At 42.7% G+C, this 22,058-nt stretch overlaps 1 protein-coding gene across 6 annotated transcripts in view; it reads right to left on the minus strand.

Moving 5' to 3' along the window:
* Positions 1-1,295: 1,295 nt before the first annotated feature.
* The window catches only part of HNRNPM (heterogeneous nuclear ribonucleoprotein M), a 28,484-nt gene continuing 7,721 nt past the window's right edge, over positions 1,296-22,058 (minus strand). The window contains exons 3-15 of one of the 6 annotated variants that reach the window (XM_075736235.1): positions 18,252-18,308; positions 17,229-17,322; positions 14,515-14,712; positions 13,966-14,119; positions 12,861-12,910; positions 12,501-12,561; positions 10,447-10,548; positions 9,811-9,855; positions 9,343-9,417; positions 8,727-8,825; positions 2,710-3,491; positions 2,346-2,397; positions 1,296-1,729 (exon numbers count right to left, since the gene is read on the minus strand). In XM_075736235.1, coding sequence (XP_075592350.1) covers positions 1,566-1,729; positions 2,346-2,397; positions 2,710-3,491; positions 8,727-8,825; positions 9,343-9,417; positions 9,811-9,855; positions 10,447-10,548; positions 12,501-12,561; positions 12,861-12,910; positions 13,966-14,119; positions 14,515-14,712; positions 17,229-17,306 — 1,860 coding nt within the window. In that variant the 5' untranslated portion in view covers positions 17,307-17,322; positions 18,252-18,308 and the 3' untranslated portion in view covers positions 1,296-1,565. Of the gene's footprint in view, positions 1,730-2,345; positions 2,398-2,709; positions 3,492-8,726; positions 8,826-9,342; positions 9,418-9,810; positions 9,856-10,446; positions 10,549-12,500; positions 12,562-12,860; positions 12,911-13,965; positions 14,120-14,514; positions 14,713-17,204; positions 17,323-17,407; positions 17,547-18,251; positions 18,309-22,058 lie in introns of those variants that run through there. The other 5 variants (XM_010305907.2, XM_075736234.1, XM_075736238.1 and 2 more) reach the window with 5 other exon arrangements.

Genomic DNA, 22,058 nt, shown 5'->3' on the forward strand with positions numbered 1-22,058 from the left:
ACACCGGCTGCCATCTGTCCCCAAAAAGGACTTTTCCAGGGAGCTTTTCCGGCTCCAAGGGCTCGTTCTGCGACAGCGAGGCGGGATGGAGGTTCCTGCGGTTCCCATCAGCGCAGCCGAGCGAAAGGGAACGGCGGCGAACTGCGATACAGAAAAATTGGAACTACAACCGAGGGTAACGCGGCGGTTACGCTGCGCCTACGGGGCCAGAGAAGGGGCTGGCGGAGGGAACCGCTCACGCAACGGCGAAGCTCAAGCTCGGTGGTTTGAAGCGTGTAGAAGGCGTTCCTGAGGGCATCTTGTCTCGAAGGGGAGAAAGAGTTAAGAGACCAAGTTATGACACTTTTTTCTCCTACATAGTAGCTCTAAAAATTGTTAGAACGCCCCATTCCAGCTATTTTTCCACATTTAGGATTCCGACGCCACAATTCAGTAGTATCGCAGAGGACGGACACCATCAGGCGATCCTTTGCCAGAAGACAGGTGGGATAAGCCTTAGCTTAGTAATTAGTTAATTACACTTCAAACAGCTTTCTGATCCTTTCTTTGAGAGACAAAGCCTGGCGGTGGATTTTCAGCAGAGAGGGAGGACCGAGTCCCGCCAACAGAACCAAGCCCACAAGGAGAACGTCTTTTCATTTCCCCACAAAACAAAAATTAAATTTAATTGTGGAGGCCGCACAGCTCAAACTGAGGTAAAGGCAAGAAAGCCTGTCTTTGGCGTAAAGCTTCAGCTCCCACTCAAAAATAATCTCTTTCCATTTGCGTCATTAAAACTGTGTGTGTTGCAGGTGGTGAAATAACCCACAGTGTCTGCCTTTCACCTCATCCCTGACTGGAACCGATACAACGGTGTGCATGGCCCCACAGAAATGCTCCACGTTGGGGAAAAAAAAAAGAAACCGAAGTTTTTAAACCCATTTTCAGTTCAGGCCTTCAGAATGGCACTGACACAACTGAAGGTAGAGGATATTTTATTTTATTTTTTTTTTTTTTTTTAAAATCAGCATTGCCACTGGAGAATTAGGCTACCAGCCTTTTGCTAAGAGTGGTCATCGATGAGGTCTGAATACAGGAAAGAGAAGTCCCCTCTGCGCCCCAAAGACACTCAAACACTAATGCTAATGCGCAAATGCATCATTTTAAAGGCCGGTTCCTACTGTCATAAACTGACGACTAAGAGGAACATTCTTTCTTGACACTTCACAAGAGAATACAAATTCTAGTTTACTGAGCTCAGTTTACAGATATTTTTTGCAAGCATAGGATGTGCTGCCAGTAACAGATGCTGTGACTGAAATCTTTAACTTGCATTTATTATCAAAGTCATACTGTTTACATCTGTAATGTCAACAAGATGCCACAACTACAAAAAAAGATTGTGCACATTGCAGTTTCAATGCAAAAAACAGTAAAATGGAAATCCATTTGTTAAAAAAGTAATTAAAATTACTCCAGAAAGCAACTGAATTGTTTTAACACCTTTACATCCAGTCAAATTAAAATGGTTAACAAGAAAAAATACAAGTTCAAAAATCTGGTATCAGTGTTAAAAAGGCAACTACTTAAGCATTTCTATCAATTCGCACATCGATCTCCCTCCCACGAAGCTGTATCCCATTCATCATACGGCAGGCTCGCTCGGCTACTTCTGGGGACTCAAATCTAACCACACCACATCCTTTAGACTTCCCGTTCTCCATCTTGATATCAGCATACAGCACGTGACCTTAAAGAGAAAAGAAAGGCGGCTGTTTAATCTAGCATGTACCACAACTAACAAAGCATAGTTCTCTACACTAAGCCGCAGGAAGTACAACCTGTAGAAGCTACTGTTACTCTGAAATTTAAAGCTGCAGGACAACTTTAACGAAGTCATTGTTTTAACTAGATATTCTCAGTTTAAGCTTAATTAATTCAAACTAGTTCTTTCAATTCTCTCACTCAAGCAGCAGCAGGAGATGAACAATGCAAAGCACAAGCTAACAAGCCCTGTCCAGCTCAACGCACGCTTCCCATCGTAACTGATGAGGCTGCGACTTGGTTTTGCTATCAGACACGAGATGATAAACCCAGCCCCTGAGACGGAGAAGGCAACAAATGCTTAGATAACTGGGGTGTCAACTGGCCGGGCAGTTCGTTCTTTTCAACACTGCAGAACTCTTGCTGGTATAGCAGGGATGGTAAACATCCTCACAACGCTTGTCAGTGTTAAGGTCTAATACTTCGGTAAGTCTGAGTGAGATTTTAGTTAAGATACGTGTGTCAGGGATACGCAGAGCCAGGGGTTACTGTTTAATTCATATTCAATTCTCAGACTAATTACCAGTGATAAAGTTACTTACCACATTCATTGAATTTATCTTTCAGCATTTTCCATGTAAAATCAAAAGGCAGCTGTGAAAAGAGAAGAACAGACCGTTACTGAGGATCTGTTGAACAACTTGCAAGCACTGCCAATTCTTCAAAACACATTTCTCCATCCTGGGACAGCCACTGTTCAGCATCTTCATTTACAGATGCAGAGAGTCCTCCTCCTGTAAGGGAGGAAAACGGCTCCAACTCCCAAAAGCCTATCTAACTCCCCCTTTGGCAGTATCCAATGTTAAGGTATTCTAACTGAAGCCAACCGAGCACAGATGAGAGAAACGCGTCGGTACTAATTAACATCACAGTCTGTGAAGGAGAGGTAGGAAGGCGGCTACTCACATTTCTCACAAATATCTGACAGGCTTTTCTGGCCACCCCAGCTGCAGGTCCTCCAGTTCCTCCAAGGGAGCCTGCAAAATTGCCTGCAAAGTTTCCACGTTCCATGTCCATTGTTCTTTCAAAATTGCTTCCCATTGCAAGTCCCATTCGATCTATGCCTGCTCCCATGCCCTGTCCCATAGCAGGGCCCATTCTTTCCATATTAGTGGCTCCAATGCGCTCCAAGCCCATTCTCTCCATGCTAGCAGCACCCATACGATCTATTCCTATTCTTTCCATAGGAGTGGCACCTATGCGATCCAAACCAGCTGGCATTCTCTCTATCACCTGACCCATTCCAGTTCCCATTCCAGCAGGGACCATACGCTCCATACCTATACCCATCCTATCCATGCCAGATCCCATACGTTCTACGCCTGATCCCATTCTGTCCATAGTGGTGCCAACGCGGTCGATGGCAGCGCCCATTCTCTCGATACCAAAGCCTATTCCAGAACCCATTCTTTCTATGCCAGAACCCATCCTCTCGATAGCCGGGCCCATCCTCTCAATGTTAGGAGCGATGTGATCTATGCCCAGAGGGGCCATTCGGTCAATTCCTGAACCCATTCGCTCAACGTTGGAGCTCATGCGATCCAAAACAAGACCCATCCTATCTATTTCTGACCCTACTCTCTCCATCCCATGTCCCATCCCGGAAGGTATTCTTTCTATTCCCGAGCCCATACGATCAATGCCAGGTGCCATCCTTTCAATCCCAGGAATGCTGGCATTTCCACCACCTGGAACACAACACACAGATTATCAGTAATCATACAGGGTCAAAAAAAATACAAACACACACCCGCCCCCCAAACGCTACTAAAATGCTTTAAGTTTTATCGTCATTCAGAAGAGTTACTGCAAGCTGCGTGCTCTGTTGCTGCAGAATATGAAGCAAAGATTTATTTCAGATGGTAAGACGAGTACTGTGGTTGATTACGCAGACCATCATGACTACAGCACATGATTTAGGGGAGCAGTCATCTCATCCGACCACACACTCCAGATGGGATGGAGAAAAGTTTATCCCTTCGCTAAGGGGCTTAACTTCTGTACCCACAAAGGCGGCCTTCCAAGACAAAGGAGAACATTTTGAAGGCATACGCAGACCTAGGAGAAGATCCTGTGGCAAAAGTAGTATTTTAAGTGTAATCTTAGCTGCGAGCAGTTCTGTGCAGTACACCGGGGATTACACAGCAAGAGGAGTAATTTAGTAACTGAAATTACAGGTCAAATATAGATTGCTTGGAAGGGGAGTGAAATCACATCATCCTTGCCACACAACTCAAAGATTGCTTCTGCCAAGCCACCAACTTTTACAAGAAAAGCTTGCCCAAACCTAAAAGCCCTCTTAATCACCAGAACTCCAAGAAAAAGAAAGCAAATTCCACACAACGACCACAGCAGGATGGCTATTATAAAGTCACAAAGCCTTTTACTGTGGAAAGAAATATAAAAATCATAGAATCACAGACTGGTTTGGGTCAGAAGGGACCCTCAAGACCATCTAGTCCCAGCCCTCCTGCCATGGGCAGGGACACCCTCCACTAGCCCAGGTTGCCCAAAGCCCCATCCAGCCTGGCCTTGAACACTGCCAGGGAGCCAGGGGCAGCCGCAGCTTCTCTGGGCACCCTGTGCCAGGGCCTCAGCACCCTCACGGGGAAGAATGTCTGCCCCACATCTCATCTCCATCTCCCCTCCTGCAGCTTCAGGCCATTCCCCCTTGGCCTGTCACTCCCTGCCCTTGTCACCAGCCCCTCTCCAGCTTTCCTGGAGCCCCTGCAGGGACTGGAAGGGGCTCTAAGGTCTCCCCGCAGCCTTCTCTTCTCCAGGCTGAAGAGCCCCAACTCTCTCAGCCTGTCTCCATAGCAGAGGTGCTCCAGCCCTCGGATCATCTTCGTGGCCTCCACTGGACTCACTCCAACAGCTCCATGTCCTTCTTGTCCTGGGGACAAGAGTTGGACGCAATACTGCAGGGGAGTCTCACCAGAGTGAGGTAGAGGGGCAGAATCCCCTCCCTCGACCTGCTGGTGATGCAGCCCAGGACATGGTTGGCTCATGTTGAGTTTCTCATTCACCAACACTCCCAAGGCCTTCTCCTCAGGGCTGCTCTCCATCCGTTCTCTGCCCAGCCTGGAGTTGTGCTTGGGATTGCCCCAACCCACATGCAGGATCTTGCACTTGGCCTTGTTGAACTTCACGAGGTTCGCACGGGCCCACCTCTCCAGCCTGTCCAGGTCCCTCTGGATGGCATCCCTTCCCTCCAGCGTGTTGACCCACCACACAGGTTGGCGTCATCGGCAAACTTGCTGAGGGTGCACTCAATGCTGCTGTCCATGTCACCAAAGATGTTAAACAGCGCTGGTCCCCGTACTGACCCCTGAGGAACACCACTTGGCACTGATGTCCACTTGGAGATCAAGCCATTGACCACAACTCTGAGTGTGACCGTCCAGCCAATTCCTTATCCACTGAGTGGTTCACCCATCAAATCCATGTCTCTCCAATTCAGAGACTAGGATGTCACGTAGGACAGTGTCAAATGCTTTGCACAAGTCCAGGTAGATGATGTCTGTCACTCTTCCCTTATCCACCAATGCTGTCACCCCATCGTAGAAGGCCACCAAACTTATCAGGCACAATTTGCCCTTAGTGAAGCTGTGTTGGCTGTCACCAGTCACCTTATTCTCCACGTGCCTGAGCACAGTTTCCAGGAGGATCTGCTCCATGATCTTGCTGGGCACAGAGGTGAGACTGACCAGCCCGTAGTTCCCTGGCTCTTCCTTTTTCCCCTTTTTAAAAATGGAGGTTGCGTTTTCCCTTTTCCAGTCAGTGGGAACTTCACCAGACTGCCACAACTTCTCAAATATGATGGAGAGTAGCTGAACAACTTCATCCGTCAATTCCTCAGGACACGTGGGTGCATCTCATCAGGTCCCTTGGACTTGTGCACCTTCAGGTTCCTTAGATGGTCTCGAACCTGATCTTCTACAGTGGGCGGTTCTTCATTCTCCCAGTCCCTGCCTTTGCCTTCTGAGACTTCGGCAGTATGGCTAGAGCCCTTGTCAGTGAAGACTGAGGCAAAGAAGTTGTTGAGTACCTCAGTCTTCTCCATATCCTGGGTAACCAGGTCTCCTGTTTCCTTCTGGAGAGGGCCCACATTTTCCCTCGTCTTTCTTGTATCGCTGACATATCTATAGAAGTTTTTCTTGCTGCCCTTGACGTCCCTGGCCAGATTTAATTCTGTCAGGGCTTTTGCTTTCCTAACCTGATCCCTGGCTGCTCAGCCAGTTTCTCTGTATTCCTCCCAGGCTACCCGCCCTTGCTTCCACTCTCTGTGGGCTTCCTTTCTGTGTTTGCATTTGTCCAGGAGCTCCTTGTTCATCCACGCAGGCCTCTGGGTGGTTTTGCCTGACTTCCTCTTTGTTGGGATGCGTCGCTCCTGAGCTGGGAGTAGGTTACCCCTGAACAGTAACCAGCTGTCTTGGGCCCCTCTTCCCTCCAGGGCTTTGTCCCATGGCACTCTACCAAGCAGGCCCCTGAAGAGGCCCAAGTCTGCTCTCCTGAAGTCCAGGGCAGTGAGCCTCCTTTGCACCCTCCTTGCTGCGCTGAGGATCTTGAACTCCACCATTTCACGGTCACCGCATCCAAGACTGCCCTTGAGGTTCACATTCCCCACCAGCCCCTCCTTGTTGGTGAGAACAAGGTCCAGCATGACACCTCTCCTTGTTGGCTCCTCTATCTAACTTGGAGAAGGAAGTTATCATCAATGCATTCCAGAAAATGACTGGTTTGCTTGTGCCCTGCTGTGTTGTCTCTCCAACAGATACTGGGCTGGTTGAAGTCCCTCATAGGACCAGGGGCTTTGGCCATTGCAAGCTTCTGTTCTTCTGCATTATTGGCTCCCCTCTCCTCTGTGCATGCCAGTTTTTGGTTGTTTGGCAGTGGGTTCACTGCAGACTGTGCTTGGAACCAGCTACTAACTCCTTCTCAACCTCCCCAATGTTACACAGCCTTCTCACCACCTCCGGCGGCTCAGCCACCGGCTGCAGGAAGTCCTCCATCTGGACACACCTTTTGCAGGCAGGTCTGCTGCCTGTCCCTGCCCTGGGAGAAAGGTCCAGGCACTTCCTACAGCCTGAAGGTCTGCACTACAGCCTCTCCCCTCAGCAATTCCGTCCAGGAGGCGGCATCAGCCACCACTGGGGTAGATGGTGCAGACCGCCCAGCCAGAGCTGCAGCCTTTGCTCTCAGACAAGCGCCCACCATTCTGCCTCAAAGGTCAGGTAGGAGGGGTGCTCTTGACCTGTCACAGAATGGTGCCCAGTTGTGGGTTACGTGTACTTCACCCTCCCACGCCAACTGCCACACCGTGGCTGATGTGCCACACTCCCTAAGCTGCCTTGTGTAGGCGTGGAGTGGCCGCCCTTGCTCTGGCAACACCCAGACCACAATGATGACTCCCACCAGAGCTGCATGAAAACCCCCTGCTGCAAGTCAGGCCGGCTCCAGAGCAGTTCCCCTCAGCACCTGACCATGTCACTGGTGCCACGAGACACAAGCAAGAATAGGGTTTCTCTATCTGCTACATAAAATTCCTTGACTGAGTTATCCCGACTCAGTCTTTGAGTTCCTGCAGTAAAAGGATCACTTCCCCTAGAGCTTAGGCCGTTTTGCTGCTCTACCACGGATCTTAGCTTATCTATCAAATCAAGTTTAGCACTGCAGCACTGTAAATAAACCATGCTGAGTTTGATTCCTGTTTGAGAGGAAATAGCCTTGAAGAAAGTGCGTACTTAAATTATCTACGTATATTCAATGAAGAGAAACAACGTATGTAACCCTAAGACGAGCCTATGCTCAAGAGAACTGCAGCTACATTTACAAACCGCACTCATCCTGCTTAAGTATTTCAGGCTTCAGTAGTACCTTAAGTAGCACAGAATGGGTTTGCGTTACATGACATTTGTACTTGTGCAAGCAGCTGGTTTGTTTTGTTTTTTTAAATGAAGAAACAACAGCAACAAACATTTAGTATTTCTTCAGCTGAAAGCCAGCAGCATTGTGCATTTGTTTTTAGAATCTCCCAGAAAAGGGCTAATCCTGTGCAGGCAGAGCCAACTCTTGGCTATTAAATGTTGCAATTCAGTCATTCAGCAAATAAAATTAATTTGGGTTCAGCTTTGTTTCAGAAATTCTGCAGTTTTGAGTATTTCATTACTGAAATAGTCCAGTATTTCCAGAGAGTCACTGGGCAACTTGCTAGGAAGCTAGATGTTATACAGGCAGCATGGAGGGGCAGCACTTTGTTCTCACTGAAAAAAAATCAGTATCTTACCAGTAGCATTTAAAAGATAGACAACTGCCAGAGAAGCTGAGAGTCTAAAAATATTTTCTTCTAGTCTTCCAGAAGTGTTTTAATGTGTAATATTACTTATCTATTTAAATATTATCTCCCTCAAAAGTATCTTCATTGTATTACGCTATAAAAAACCCCAAACCACATACACCACAGTGAGTTACCATAACTGAATTGCTGCTTTAAGTGCTTTGAGGTTTTTTTGAAGACTGTATTTGCTTTGCAACCTTAATTGTAAGTCACCCGATGTGTGAGTCTATACCAGATACCTAACATGTCTGGGAGGAAGGGAAGGAAGTTAAGGTTTCACTGTATTTTCCCTCTCTACTGTCCATGCCACAAGACTACACTGAAGTTTCAAGACGCATGCAGTGTATTAAGACTGTCAGAAGGTTTCCTGGCACACCTCAAATTCTGCTACACAGCCCCACAGATCACTCTACTAGTGTATCCATCTGCCTTTTGTACAGCTCTTAGGAGTTTGATCATAACCAAACTATTACAGCAAATATATGTAAAATATAGTCTGTTTTGTTTTAACAAAACACACACAATTATTGTGTACAGTTCAGGAACAAAAAGCAGGTAGTGAAAGTACTTAGCTTAGCGTACTTACCTATTCCCCTCTCCAATGTCTCTCCAAAACTACGAGACATTCCCATTTCATTTCTTCCAAATTCTCTCTCAAACCCTCCACCCATGGCACGATCCATCTCTGTAAAGATTAAGTTTGATATATTCTTCAAGGTGTCTAAATGACTCCTGAGAGAACATTTTAACACAGATATAGTTTTTACAGATTAACAGCAAGGCAAGGTGTTTTTTTATTATATTCTCTTGATCATTTTATATCTTCTTGAGACAAAAAAAACCCCACAACACAAACCAAGAAGCAGGACTCATCTCAATACACACACACACACACTTGAGGCAGCCACTCTGCTCTGGAGAAGTTTTTCTGGTGAGTACAGACAGAGCAGAGTTTATCTCATTCTAAACTAGTCCTTTAAGATGACCTCAACAAATCACTTGTTTACAGCAGCTCAGAGGTCATGAGTGATTTGTGGACACCATGTCAGCTGCAAGCTTTAAGTTTTTCCAATAAAAGCTGAGAAGAGAAAAGCAACCAGTCTAGAGGGTCTCCCCCAGCACTGCACATTCAGAGAACACAAGTCAGGAGTCAGATATACAAAAAAAAAAAACCCAACCCCAAACCCAAAACTAATGCCTACCACTCATTCTGCCCATGTTCATTCCAGCTGGGAAGCGACCAATGTTTTCCATGCCACCAAAAGGACCTTCCATTCCTAAAAGAAAGTATTTTTCAGAGGTTCTTTAGCAATACGTTTCAACTTAACACTTCACCCACACCAGCTGCTTTCACAGAACATTTCCACAGGCACCAAGACAACTCCGTATCACAGATTCACCAAACCAAGTTTGGTCAGAATTTGGTCACACCATATCTCCTAAACTGAGGGTAGTTTTAACAAGTCACATGACAAAAACATACTGGTTTATCTGAGGTATTAACCCTTCCCAATACACCTACAGCAGCTTTATTAATACTCTAAAAGGAACAAGTTATTACTAAACTGGTGACAATTTCAAGAACACAACTGATTGCTAGACATATACGGCTAAGTTTACATGACTTTCAGAAAGCCCAAGCTATATACATGTCAAAAAACACAGCTTACCTCCCATTTTATTCATTCCAAAGCCCATGCCTTCCATTCCCATTCCTCAAAATAAAAGAGAAAGCTTTATATAGCAGATGTAATTCTACAAAAACTCAGCCATTAGACTGGCTGTAGAAATAGACACCATACAGCACGTCCACTGTTTGGACTGAAGAGCTTACATGTGATAACTCTGAGTAGATTGCAACATTCCTTCTCAGAAAATAAAGCAGCAAAGGGGAAAAAACCCATAGGCATTTATAAATTGAAAGCTGAATGTGTGCTACTTTTTAGGTGGCTCTTTAAAACTTGTGCTATTTAAACATATCCTAAACAAAGATTTGCAAGCCCACTAGTAAGTGTTAAAAAGTGACAGATGGTTTTAAAAGTTTAATGTATATTTGCAGTGTCTGCTGCTCATGCTCAAGAGTCAGAAAATGAGAGCTGTGCCTTGACCACAGTGAAAAAAAAAATGGAGCAGTTGGTTAAATTCAAGTTTCCATTATCAAGCTCATTACTTAGCTCAACAAAAACTCATTTGGCTTTAACACTCCTAATACACTTCAACTTTTTGTGTAGGTAAAACAAAAGCTATCTACCTTCTATATAGCTTAAAGCTCTCATGAAACAAAAGCATAGGAGTAATCTTCTTACCTCCAGGTCCCATGTTGCCCATTCCCATGCCTTTGTTTAAATGATTTGCATCAATAGGTTGACCTCCAGGTCCTAATCCCATGCCAATACCACCAAGACCATCTGAAGAAAATATTCAGATATCAAAAAAGCCTTCTTTCCATAGTTTGACAAAACAGCAAGTTTTATTCTTAAGTAATTGACTTCCATTCTCCAAAAAGCTTGCTGTGTTCCCACTTTGGGGCATGTACTTAAAATATGAAAGTGTAGAGTAAATCCAGAGTAGATGTGTCTTGAAATATACTAAAAAACTATCTCAAATATTCTCTCATAATTCATTTTCCATCTTTCTACTGAGAAAACTTGATTGGTTGGTTGGTTTTAAGCTGACTCCTGAAAAATAACTGGCTAGAACACTGCTTATTTTGTGCAACTCCTCAATCTAAGGAGAATAGAGTGGGCAATTTAGTATAAAGATCTTCTAACCTTTGCACAATATTACCCTTGATTGACAAATGGCTTATTTCCACCTTTGCCAAGGTTCTTCCCTTGTAGGTAAGAATTTAACCACAAAGTTCAACCTATCGTTATGATAGCCACCTATAGAATTCAGAGCACACAGCCAGCCTCTTCTCTGAGCAAACAAAATGTATTATTCCCAGGTAAAATTTTGAATCTTCCTGGACCCAAACAAATTAAGTATTCCCCAGTCCAAAGAAAGAAGAAAAAGCTCTTGTATTTTCCTTAATCAGGAAGAAAGAGGTCTCTACTTGCACTTGCATCAAACAACAGCTTAACAGCATTCTTTGCCTATAAGAAGAGGACTTCCTCATTTACAGCTCAGCATAATAAACACAGGAAGTGTTGAACCTTGTTTTAAAACAACACAAGATACCCCTTCCCCGCCCCAATAAAGGCCAAAAAACAGGCTTCCAGTGGTATTTGTTGAGTTTTACACAAAGATAATTAAATTGGAACCCAATGACTTTCTCTTGAAAAAGAGGTATACCGTTATAGAAAGTCAAGGCAGCAATAAACACCAGCTGCTGATTAAGGCTTTGATAGACACACAGAAAACTGAACTAATTAAGGGATGGATTGATTGATGATCTCTGAAATTGAGCAAGATAGCAGCACAGAACAGGTTTGGTTCCTGTGCCTAAGAAAACGGCAACTGGCTGAATTAACAGAATTACGTTAACAGCCACACTTTACATTTTCGCTGTATTTAAACAAATTAAGCCTGTTTTCTCCTGCCTCTAGCTCTTCAGTATCTCATCACAGTATGGTTGAGGTTGGAAGGGACCTCTGGAGGTCATCTGCTCCAACACTGCTGTCTCAAGTGGGGTCACCTAGAGCTGGTTGCCCAGGACCGTATCCAGACAGCTTTTGAATATCCCCAAGGACGGAGACTCCACAGCCTCTCTGGGCAACCTGCTGTTCCAGTACTCTGTCACCCTCACAGTAATGTTTCCTTATATTCAGATGGAGTCTCCTGTAGTTTAGTTTATGCGTACTGCCTCTTGTCCTGTCACTGGGCACCACTGAAAGGAGCCTGGCTCCTTCTTTATACCCACCCTCCAAATATTTATATACGTTGATAAAACTCCCTTTAGAAACCTGAAGACCTGGAAGATTCTCAGGTCCTCAAATTGAGTCCTTCCAATTGAAGGAAAAACATTAGATACCCAAAATACCATCACATAAAGGGAGGCACACTTTTTCCTAGTGACTGATTAATTACATTTCCATTAAATTCCACTATTAACAGTGGTTTTACAAGGCATCAGAGTCCTTGAATTCCAATTGAGATTTGGAAGCCTTGAGAACATGAATGGGATACCGTTTTAAAACAAGCTTCTAGCTATGAGCTGAAAGAAGTATCCAAAAAACCAAAAAAAGATGAGACTGAGCAGCTCTTCTTTACTATCTCCCCCTTTGATATTATTCAGGCCACATGGATCCCAGTTTTCCAGAGTCTGAACCAGAGTCTTACTGGGGCTGGGACTGGGCCCCAGTTGCTGAACAGCAAAATAAAAAAGTGTAACACGTTCGGTCATGCAGGAGAGACTTACGAGGAAGTTGTTGCGGTCGCTCTGGAGGAAAGAAGTCTCCTTTGGGAAAGGCTCGCTCATCCTAAACAGAATTCAACACATTAAAGTTTGTGAGAAAAGTGAGAAATTAGTTCTTGACTTTTTTTTTTTAAATTAAAACACAGAAACTTAAAGCTAAAGCAATTTGCATTGTATTTATGATTGTCTTTTAGCAAAATAATCAGAATTAACCTTCCCCAATTGTGTGAGCTGACATCACTAGGAATTAGGCAAGTCACACACTTCACCCCATATTTCAACCCAACCTTGAAACCACACATCATCCAAAATCAGGAGCAAAATTATCACTTCAAAAAGCAGTAAGCATTTGAACATACTTACCATTTTTACATGCATCGGTCTGTCAAACAGCAGCTGCCCATTAAACATCGCTATTGTTTCATTAAGGATCATAGTTCAAGCGCTAGAACCACACAAAGTCTTAAAGCTTTAAGTGCTAACCAATGCAGAGTACAAAAACCGTCAGAAAACCCCACCTCTCCAGGTTGCTTCTGTAGCTATCATTCACAGATTATCAAAAATCCTTCTGCCTTCTCCAAAACTAAAAGCTTTGAAATCCAAATAACTGAATATTCAAAGAATGACTTTTTAAAATTAAAACAGGAGTTAAAAATACTCTTCTCGTTAAGTTCATTAAAAGATCACTCAAAAGGTGACTGCAAACTAGCCTAGGTGTTTGTAACGTTAGCCATTTAATACAAGCAAAACTCCTCGACATTTCCAAATCAACAAATAACCAAATTTTGAAGTATGCTACGTTAATGAATCCTGTGAAATTTGTGTAAGTCTTGCTCTCACGAGGCTTAACTTACTAGGTGCACATGCAGAATGGAATTAACATTCAAACAGAAACTGTGGGAGGGGAAAGTCGGAAATATTTTCCTCCTTTCCATACCATAGCCACAAGTTGAGAGATTCTGCACACAGTAGTATCTGTACTTCGTTGTTGTTTGGTTTGGGGGTTTTTGTAGATTACTATGTAGCAAGCCATCACTTGCACAGTGTAGGGATACAGGGAACGGAGGAACACACTAGGTCAAGCTATCTTACATTGCAAACAGATTTGCTGCATTCCTCCTTTACCGCCACCACAGGAATTTAAGACAAATCTTTTCTCAGAAATTGCATTTTAATACTAGCTACAACCTAGAGACAGAAATTTTACTGTTTGGGCTAGAAACACATCTATCCACGCGAGAAAGAGAATCCACTTTGTTAATAATCCCGAGCAAACAGCAACAACTCTTTCAAAGTGGACTTGTTTCTCTTTTTTTCAGTTTTCCTTACGTTTTCCATCCACTGCAATGGCTTGACTTTTTGTGACATTGCAATAGCCTCACTTGTAATACTACAATTTTAATTTTCATCCACCTTTAGTTGCCAAGTTACTTGCCTACTATTCACCATCATTACTCTTCAAGGATACATATAGCCTGAACAGCCTCTATAGCTTGCTCAAAAGTGACAGTGCCGATCCCACGACTTTTGCCATCTTTATCTTCTAGTATGTCTGCCCGAACCACAACACCGGCCATGCTGAATACTTCCTTCAGTTTCTTCCAACCAACCTTGTAATCCAACTGGAAGACAAGTTATATTTGGAAGTATAAGAAATATCTCCATCAAAAAACAGCTTTAGTGTTCTTACGTTTCCTTTTCCCATATCAGCAATCTTAAGAAACGAAGAGTCTTCGCAGAGATAGGATAAAATTTAAAGAGCATAAAGAATGCTACAGAGCTTAAGGCAGCATTTTTGGCTTTGTTCAAAAATACAAATTAACAGGCACCGTCACATATAGGATACATCTTAATTTACAACTTCACTAGCACAGAGAATCAACAAGACTAGCTACAGAATAAGTTACTACTCAGTCTTACTGGAACAGAGCTGAAAGTCTAAGGCTTTTCTTCCAATTCATTAGATTTAACTCAATTAAGACCCAGATATTCTGTTCACGGTTTACACGGCACTTACATTTGCAACAAAGACAGTGCTTCCGAGTCTCCCTGCCTGTAAGGCGTGAATGATCTCGTTGGGTATGTTGGGATTGTTGAGTATACTAGGCGGGATATTGATCATGCCGTGGCCGCCTGGGCCTGGACCAATACCCATCCCACCAGCTGCTGCCATGACCTTCTGCATCGCTCTCCTCGCATGCTCACCATCAGGATCCTGCAAAAACAGAAACACCACACTCAGTTACCTATGATTCCACTAAATGCATGGGGATTTAGTGACATGACTAAAACAGTCAAAAGAAGAAAGGGTTTCCCTTTATACAGGGCTACCTGTTCCCTATAGATCTCCAGCCAACTACTTCACATACCATTGCCACCCGCCAACTTATTTTCTTTTATCCACTATGACAGCACCCTTCAAGTTATTCCTACTCATGCATTTCCCCTGATTCTGAAAGTATTTATCTATTATTCAATACCAACAATAAACCTCAGTTACATCTGTTCCATAAGATTGAAAAACCCAGAATGCCATTAGAGAGGTTTTGGAAGACAAATGCCAACTAACTCTTGTCATCTTCAAAACAATACAACAATGCATTTACCTGGCGTTTGGACTTCTTTAAGACAAGATACAGTGTGTAAAATTTCAAGGAGATTCATTCAGGCAACACTTCCCCCCCCGCCCCCCGTAGCTTTCTAACCCAAAAAATACCTTTTAATGTATCCCTCTATTACTACATAATCTCATGATTTTAGTACATGCTAGAGAACATGAAGCATAGGATGAAGAATTCAAGGAAGGAAATAAGATTAATTATTGTCACTTCACTTTATACTGAAAGTGAATGTAAGCACCTTCACAATACAAGGTGAACTTATGTTACTTAGGTTGGAAACATTACACTGTATTCAGTGAGCAAAATGCACCAGCACTGCAAGACTGCTGAAGAAAGTAAAATGTCAAATAGAATTAATTAGTCAGAAATACAGATGCTTTAAAAATAAAAGCTATTTGAGTTAATTTGAATCTTGATCTGAATTTTAAAACTAAACAATAGCACATTTTGAAAACAGGAGAAAGGATAGCTTTCACATGATTATATTTCAGCTACAGAAAATCATAGTAGTCTGAGGTGGAGAACACATTAAAGTGAATACAAGTCACTTCTCAATTTAAATTTCCTATTTCACTGTTAAAATAAGGTATTGCTTAAAACCAGATTAGCTCCAATACAAAGCCAAGAGTGGTTGTCATACAAACTGAAGTCTTCTGATCCAAGAGCTTTATCCTGCCGTAATTTTTTGTTATGTCACTTGAAGGCCTTCACGCTCCTCAGCGGTGAGACAGCCACCACAGAGAGGTACGTACCAAACAGTTGGCAAAACTGATGCCAACGGTCACCCACAGTAATTTAATTCATTCCACACAGGCAGACTGGGGCACTTGGCTGGTGTAAGAGCTGCTAAAGTCCCTAATACTGGTAACATGCTTCTTCACTGATTTCAACTCTCATTTTTGTTCTGTGTCATACAGGCAGAAATATTCAAGTATGACAACAGTTTCATGAAGAGCTGAGCAAATTATAACTACCTCTTCTCAAGGACCAATACCAAAAGGCAACCTGACTTCCAGTACTAATGGTGTATCTTTAACAGGAGGACGGACTCTGACGCAGTCCACTCTCAATAGCTTTTTCTTCCAAGGTCCACTTAGAGAAGTTGGTGCCCGATGACTTCCAGGTGCAACTATGTTTTTTCTAACCTTCCATTTCACCTCTTCCTTCCTTCAAAGGGTAGCAAGAGGTCAGTGCCAGAAGATGGCTTGTGCCCAGAAGCAGGCTACTGCCCCCAGAATTCATTACTCTACTTAGAAAATCTGCCAGACCTGAGAAGTGCTGCCACTTGCTGTCCCCACCTTTCTTCCCAAGCGCTCCTCAGACTACAGCAAGAAGCTGGTTGCTAAGGGCAGACCGTCCACACAAATTCCCTATCTTACACTCATGTAGATGTCTTTTACCCCCACCACCACTAAGTGGCCAGGGTACGACAGAACATGAAGCCTGCTTAGCCAGGAACACAGCTCATATACCCTAAGGCCAAGAGGCAATGCTAACACTGAATTAAGTCCCTTGTTATTTTTTGTTTAATTGGACCTGCAATGCAGCTACAGGTTCCAAACTCCTGGAATAAGACTTTAAACTTGTCAACAGTTAAAAATCAACTCATGGTACACTCGAGCATGTCATACTGGTTGACAATAGCAAACCCACTGAAATGGAAATAGATCTTTGAAGTATTTCAGAAACCAGCTTATGCTACAGAATTGTTTGTAGAATGTATTTATTATGATGCAGAATTAAAAGGGAAGGCAGTCAAGAACAAACAATACTTATGCAGGTTTCTTCTTCAAATCACTAAACGAGAAAGTATACCTGCAGTTAAAGCCAAACTCTTGCTTTGTCCGAGTTCTGCATGGCTACCATCAGTGCCTATTCTTTAAATCAAGTTTAGTCTTGATAATCACATTCAAACTCAAGTTCAGCAGTACATGCTGATGGTTAAAAAGAAAAAAAGAGGTTGAGTGTCTTTTTTTTTTAAATCCTATTTGATGTGTCCTGCCTTTTGACAATTATTCTCATCTGCAAATAAGTCAGCCATAAACCTTGACTAAGAACTACCCCTTCACCTTCAAATTCAACATACTGAAAGAACAGATGCACGTCTTACTTCTTTCACTTTCAATGGTCTTCCACCAAGACTATGCTTGTTCAAAACCTCTGCAGCCTTTTTCATGCTTTCTTCCATCTTGAATTCAACAACACTGTGGGGATACAAGACAGCTAAGAACAGTGCTTATTTTTTAAGAGTTTCCTCATTTCTTGCTATAAATTCATAAGTGAACTTACGCGCATCCCTGATGAGATGATTTCACAGGCGAATAACAGGGAGGAGAGGAGAGAAAAAAGAAGAAATAAAGTAAGTAATAGCACAAAAAACACAGAAAACTTTTTTTTAAAAGTCAAATCACATTAGTTAGCCTAGTAGCAAAAAATCAATGTAATCTTACCCAATAAAGCCTTCAACACCTGAATTCCATAAGATATTTCTTATGTGTTAACAGGATTAAACTGTTGTTTCTGAAGTTGTAACAAACAAAACTAAGTCCCGATTCTCCAAGAAAAATACCACACGCTTCATGTGACCTGTTCTTTTCTGTCATACAGCAAAACCCTTGACATTCTCTCACCCTAAATCCATACCCTTTAGTACAGTTAAGTGTGCTCCTACTATTTTTTCCCTGTAAGATACTGTCGCTGGACTAAAGGACTTAAGTACCTATGAAGGCAATATACATTTACATTTAGGAATTGAATTCCATTTACTAGCACAGGAAGCATATAGTTTACAGAACCTGCTTTTGCACACTGGCCTTACAAATTCAGCAAACCACTACAGTGACATTTTCCAAAACACAAGTATTACATTAATATTCCGTACCACTATACATACTGCTAGGGTCCGTGGGTCATTCAAACAGCCAACGCCAACTGAACACAGTGGAAGACCACCCTAACGCTGTTTACGAGGCCCCATCCCACCTCCTCCCCGCCCCAGAAGAAGCTTTAAGCAATCCTATGTTAGAGCCACTAAGCATACACGCTCTCTACCTTCCTGGCTTCGTTTCGTTCCACGCCACCATACAGTTACATTTGTCATGAAGAAAATCCACAGAAGAAATCTCTCAAACACTTACCCTTGACTTTCCTTCAGCGTCCATTAAGAGCTCCACGTATGTTACCTCACCAACTACAAATCAGATTCCAGACGACACATATACCAAGGGAGAAAAGCCAAGAAAACAATGGGAATTTAGAACAATCAACAACCGTGTATGGAGCCTCTGCCTTATAAGAAAGCCCAGAAACACTCCATGTTCTCTAGACCACAAAACTGGACAATTACAGGTATGCAGTAAAGTCTTAAAACGGTTAAATATGTTCTTGATTTTCCTCCACTTCAAAAGCCAGCTATTTCCACAATATCAGTTTCCTTGAGCTTTAGTACCCACTCATTACTTGAGGCAATCCAAATCCATGGGAAAGTCTGCAAGAACAAGTTTCCTTCGTCATATAGTACGCAATCTTGTCTCCATAGTCCAGAACTTGAACAGTTATTTGCTTTTCTCTGGATTTAAAGACGAACTTCCAAAAAGGGAGTCAGACTGAACCAAGAGACCAAGAGATCACCGACTGCCTACTATTTCCTTCAGCAGTATTTTAGCTTGTTGTTAAGCCACAATAAAGTCCATTTTTAGCATCAATAAGTCTGCCATATTTGCTCTCGAGACAAAACCGTCTACAGCAATAGCCAAAACATACCGGAAAACTATATCTGCACCTTTCCTCACAAGATTAGGATTGCCTTTTTATGACCACATAACTATCAGGTGCCTCCAGAATACAACTACCGAAATGGCTGCTGCCTTTGAAGTGACTGGCATACAGAAGAGTAATTGAAGAAAACTTTTTTGACTTTTTCTTTCTCGTTTTAGAAGTTTTTAAGTTTAAGACAGGAGGACTCCAAGTTGCATTTATCTGAAAGGTGGAAAGCAGCCTTCATGGGAAAACACAACCCAGTGTGAATATCGATAGCGTACGTTGAGCAAGGAACTGAAGCCTCTATCACACTCAAGACTCCATCTCTCAGCAAGGGACAGAGAGAGGAAGAAGTGCTCAGCCTGACCTCCCACAGGACCAGTCATCTATAGGACACCTAGTGTCATTATGCAAAATGAACATCCTGAAAGGTCCCTCTCAAAGCTGGAAGAAAAGGAATGCTTAATGAAATAACTTTTTTTTTTTTTTTTTTTTAAGATCTCCATTTCTTATTTAAAAAAAAAATAATCCAGCAATACCAGCATTCCAGCCAAAGAATAGTTAGCCAGGCAGAATGAATAAATTCTGATCTATTCAAGTTTTCATGAGGATAGTGTGAGACAAGTAGAGGCTAACAAGCAAGTCCCTTTGAAAGGGACAGGGCAGATCGGAGTGTTCAATTACTAGCCATAGCTTCGCTATTTAAACAACGTTTCTTGAAATAAAGCCTAACAAAATTAATTCCACCCTATAATCTGAACAGTATGAGAGCATGTAGTATACATGGAATTGTTTCCATAATCTGTGTAGTGAAAGGGACTGCACTTAAACAGCCCTCCCGGACTAGTCCTGGGTGGTACATGGCGGCTGTGCACCGAGTCCAAATATTCAGCATTACCAAGACATTCTGAAGCCATCCACCTCAACAGCAGCAGCCAGAGTCCAACCAAACTTTGATCAAATGCAATTCAACAATTTGTGTAGTAAGACAACAAATTCCCAGATTACCTACAAATCAAAACCACTCCATTTCACAGAGGCCAGAAGTCTGTGACTTTGCTCCTAATAACACTACTGAGCCCCTGCACTGAGGGCTCTCCTCTCCCAACCAGTAATCGAGTTCGGCTACAATTCTTACTTCAGATCCACACAAACACTTCCAAAGAAGTTTGCCAAGCTTGAACATAACATATTAGATACGTACGATTTAACATTTACTCTTTTAACGAATCTCTGACCTCTGAACCACAAGATTTCCAGGAGTCTATCACAGCAGCAATTCTTTCTCACTTGGAAAATCTAACACATGCCAATTTTGCTCAGTGCTTCCCATTCAAGCCTTACAGACACCTATATTAAAAATTAAGATATACATCTTGAAGTAGTTGTTTTCCTTCAAAGGACATCTGAACTTCCTGAATAGCTAAATTAAAAAAGCAGGGGGAAGGGAGCAACACAAATAGTGTAACAGCTCAGTATCTAAGACACCAATTCCAGAGTACAGAACAACTGCAATAAAAAAAAAGCATTTTTACACCTGAAACACATAAAATGATCCCACATGACACTTCTTCCAGGAGACTACTGTTTGAGGGTGGAAAAGGAAACTTTTTTTTTTTTAAAAAGCTATGCTTGGTCACATTTTATTTGGCTTTTTTCTAGATTCCAAACCACAGTATACCAGAACATCAGACATCAGGGATAAAGCAGAATAGCAGACAAGAGTAGCCTACAATAGTGCACAGGCAATTAAGCCATGGAAAAGCACCAACTGCAGATAGCCACATACTAAACCTGCTCCAAAGGGCAAAAGAAATGCACAGTGATCCAGGCAGATTTTCCTTCTGCTAGAGATCAGCTGGTTTGTATCAGGAAATATATCCTATATTCACAAGTGAAGAAATTCCACTCAAGCGCAAGAGCCTGTTACTTAAGGACTTAAGTTACTTAAGTTTATTACCGGACTAAAGCAGAAATCATTGCAATAACTAGAAATACAAACCAAAGGAATCTCCAGTGTTACTTATTACAGCCATCAGGTTTTTCCCCCCTCAAACTTTATATCCACTTTCCAAAGAAGTTCATCTGTATGGAAAATTAAGATGTTCAAGCCAGGCTGGTCTGTCAGAATTCAGGTATTCTCCAATGACTGTTCAGGAAGCTCAGATAAGTACGTCCATACGGTGACCTGAAGCATGGCTCAGATGGATTCACCTAGCCTTAAAGACATATCTGGGCAGTAACTAGGATAACAAGTTCAGACGTAGATGTCAACTTTGAAGATTCTAACGTTAGGCAATATGATTTTAATAGTTAGCGACAAACCAAGAGGCTCTGAAAGACATCAAAGGTGCACAGAGGCAAGTCTCAGCAAGAGGAGAAGCAGAGAAACTGAAAAAGGGGTAAATGCTTTATATCACTTTGGCCTACAGGGTCAAAAGTAAATACTAGAGAAGGAAGCCGCTCAAGATGTTACCAAAACTATACTGATGTCTTCTGAAGTGAAGAACTACAAGCGGTGTGACTGATTCAAGAGGACTCTGCCATCAAAAGCCTAACACTTTCAACCTGAGGCAATTCAGAATTGGTCACAGCTCCTCCTTCGTTTACAGTTTAAAGCTTATCACAGGCAACCCCTAAAACGTTACATGGGGGGCTAGGGAGAGAGAATAGAAACACACCTTACACTTGTACAAAGCTTTAGTTAAAAGAGGAGAAGGAACATATTCTTCCCAAAGTAGAGACAGAGAAGAGTTTGCAAGCTATTCTTTCACAATAGAGAAGGGAAATCTCACTTTTGCATGAGAGAACCCAGAAAAAAATAAAAAGAAAAACCCCCACAAAAACGGGGGAAAAAACCCAAAACCCATGTGTAATTTTGGCTAACAGCCCAGGCAGGAAAGATGAAGTGAAAAAGCTCGTATCCACTGATGAAGGACAGTGCCTCCTTGAAAAGATGGTTAAGGCAACTCATTAGTGCATCTACTGAAAGTAAGGGGGAACAAGTCAGATGTGAAACAGCACTTCCACATTGCTTATTCATCCTTTTCTCTTTGCTCACCTAAAACTTCAGTCTGCTAGCACATTGTGACAGAACCTTGGGCACTGAAATCCAGGGGACTTTCCAGTAAGAGCTAACTTCAGGTACCAAAGTAACTAAAGTGCTGAGCTGACAGCTGGG

The sequence above is a fragment of the Balearica regulorum genome, chromosome 26 (genome assembly GCF_011004875.1).
Source record: "Balearica regulorum gibbericeps isolate bBalReg1 chromosome 26, bBalReg1.pri, whole genome shotgun sequence".
Classification (NCBI taxonomy): domain Eukaryota; kingdom Metazoa; phylum Chordata; class Aves; order Gruiformes; family Gruidae; genus Balearica; species Balearica regulorum.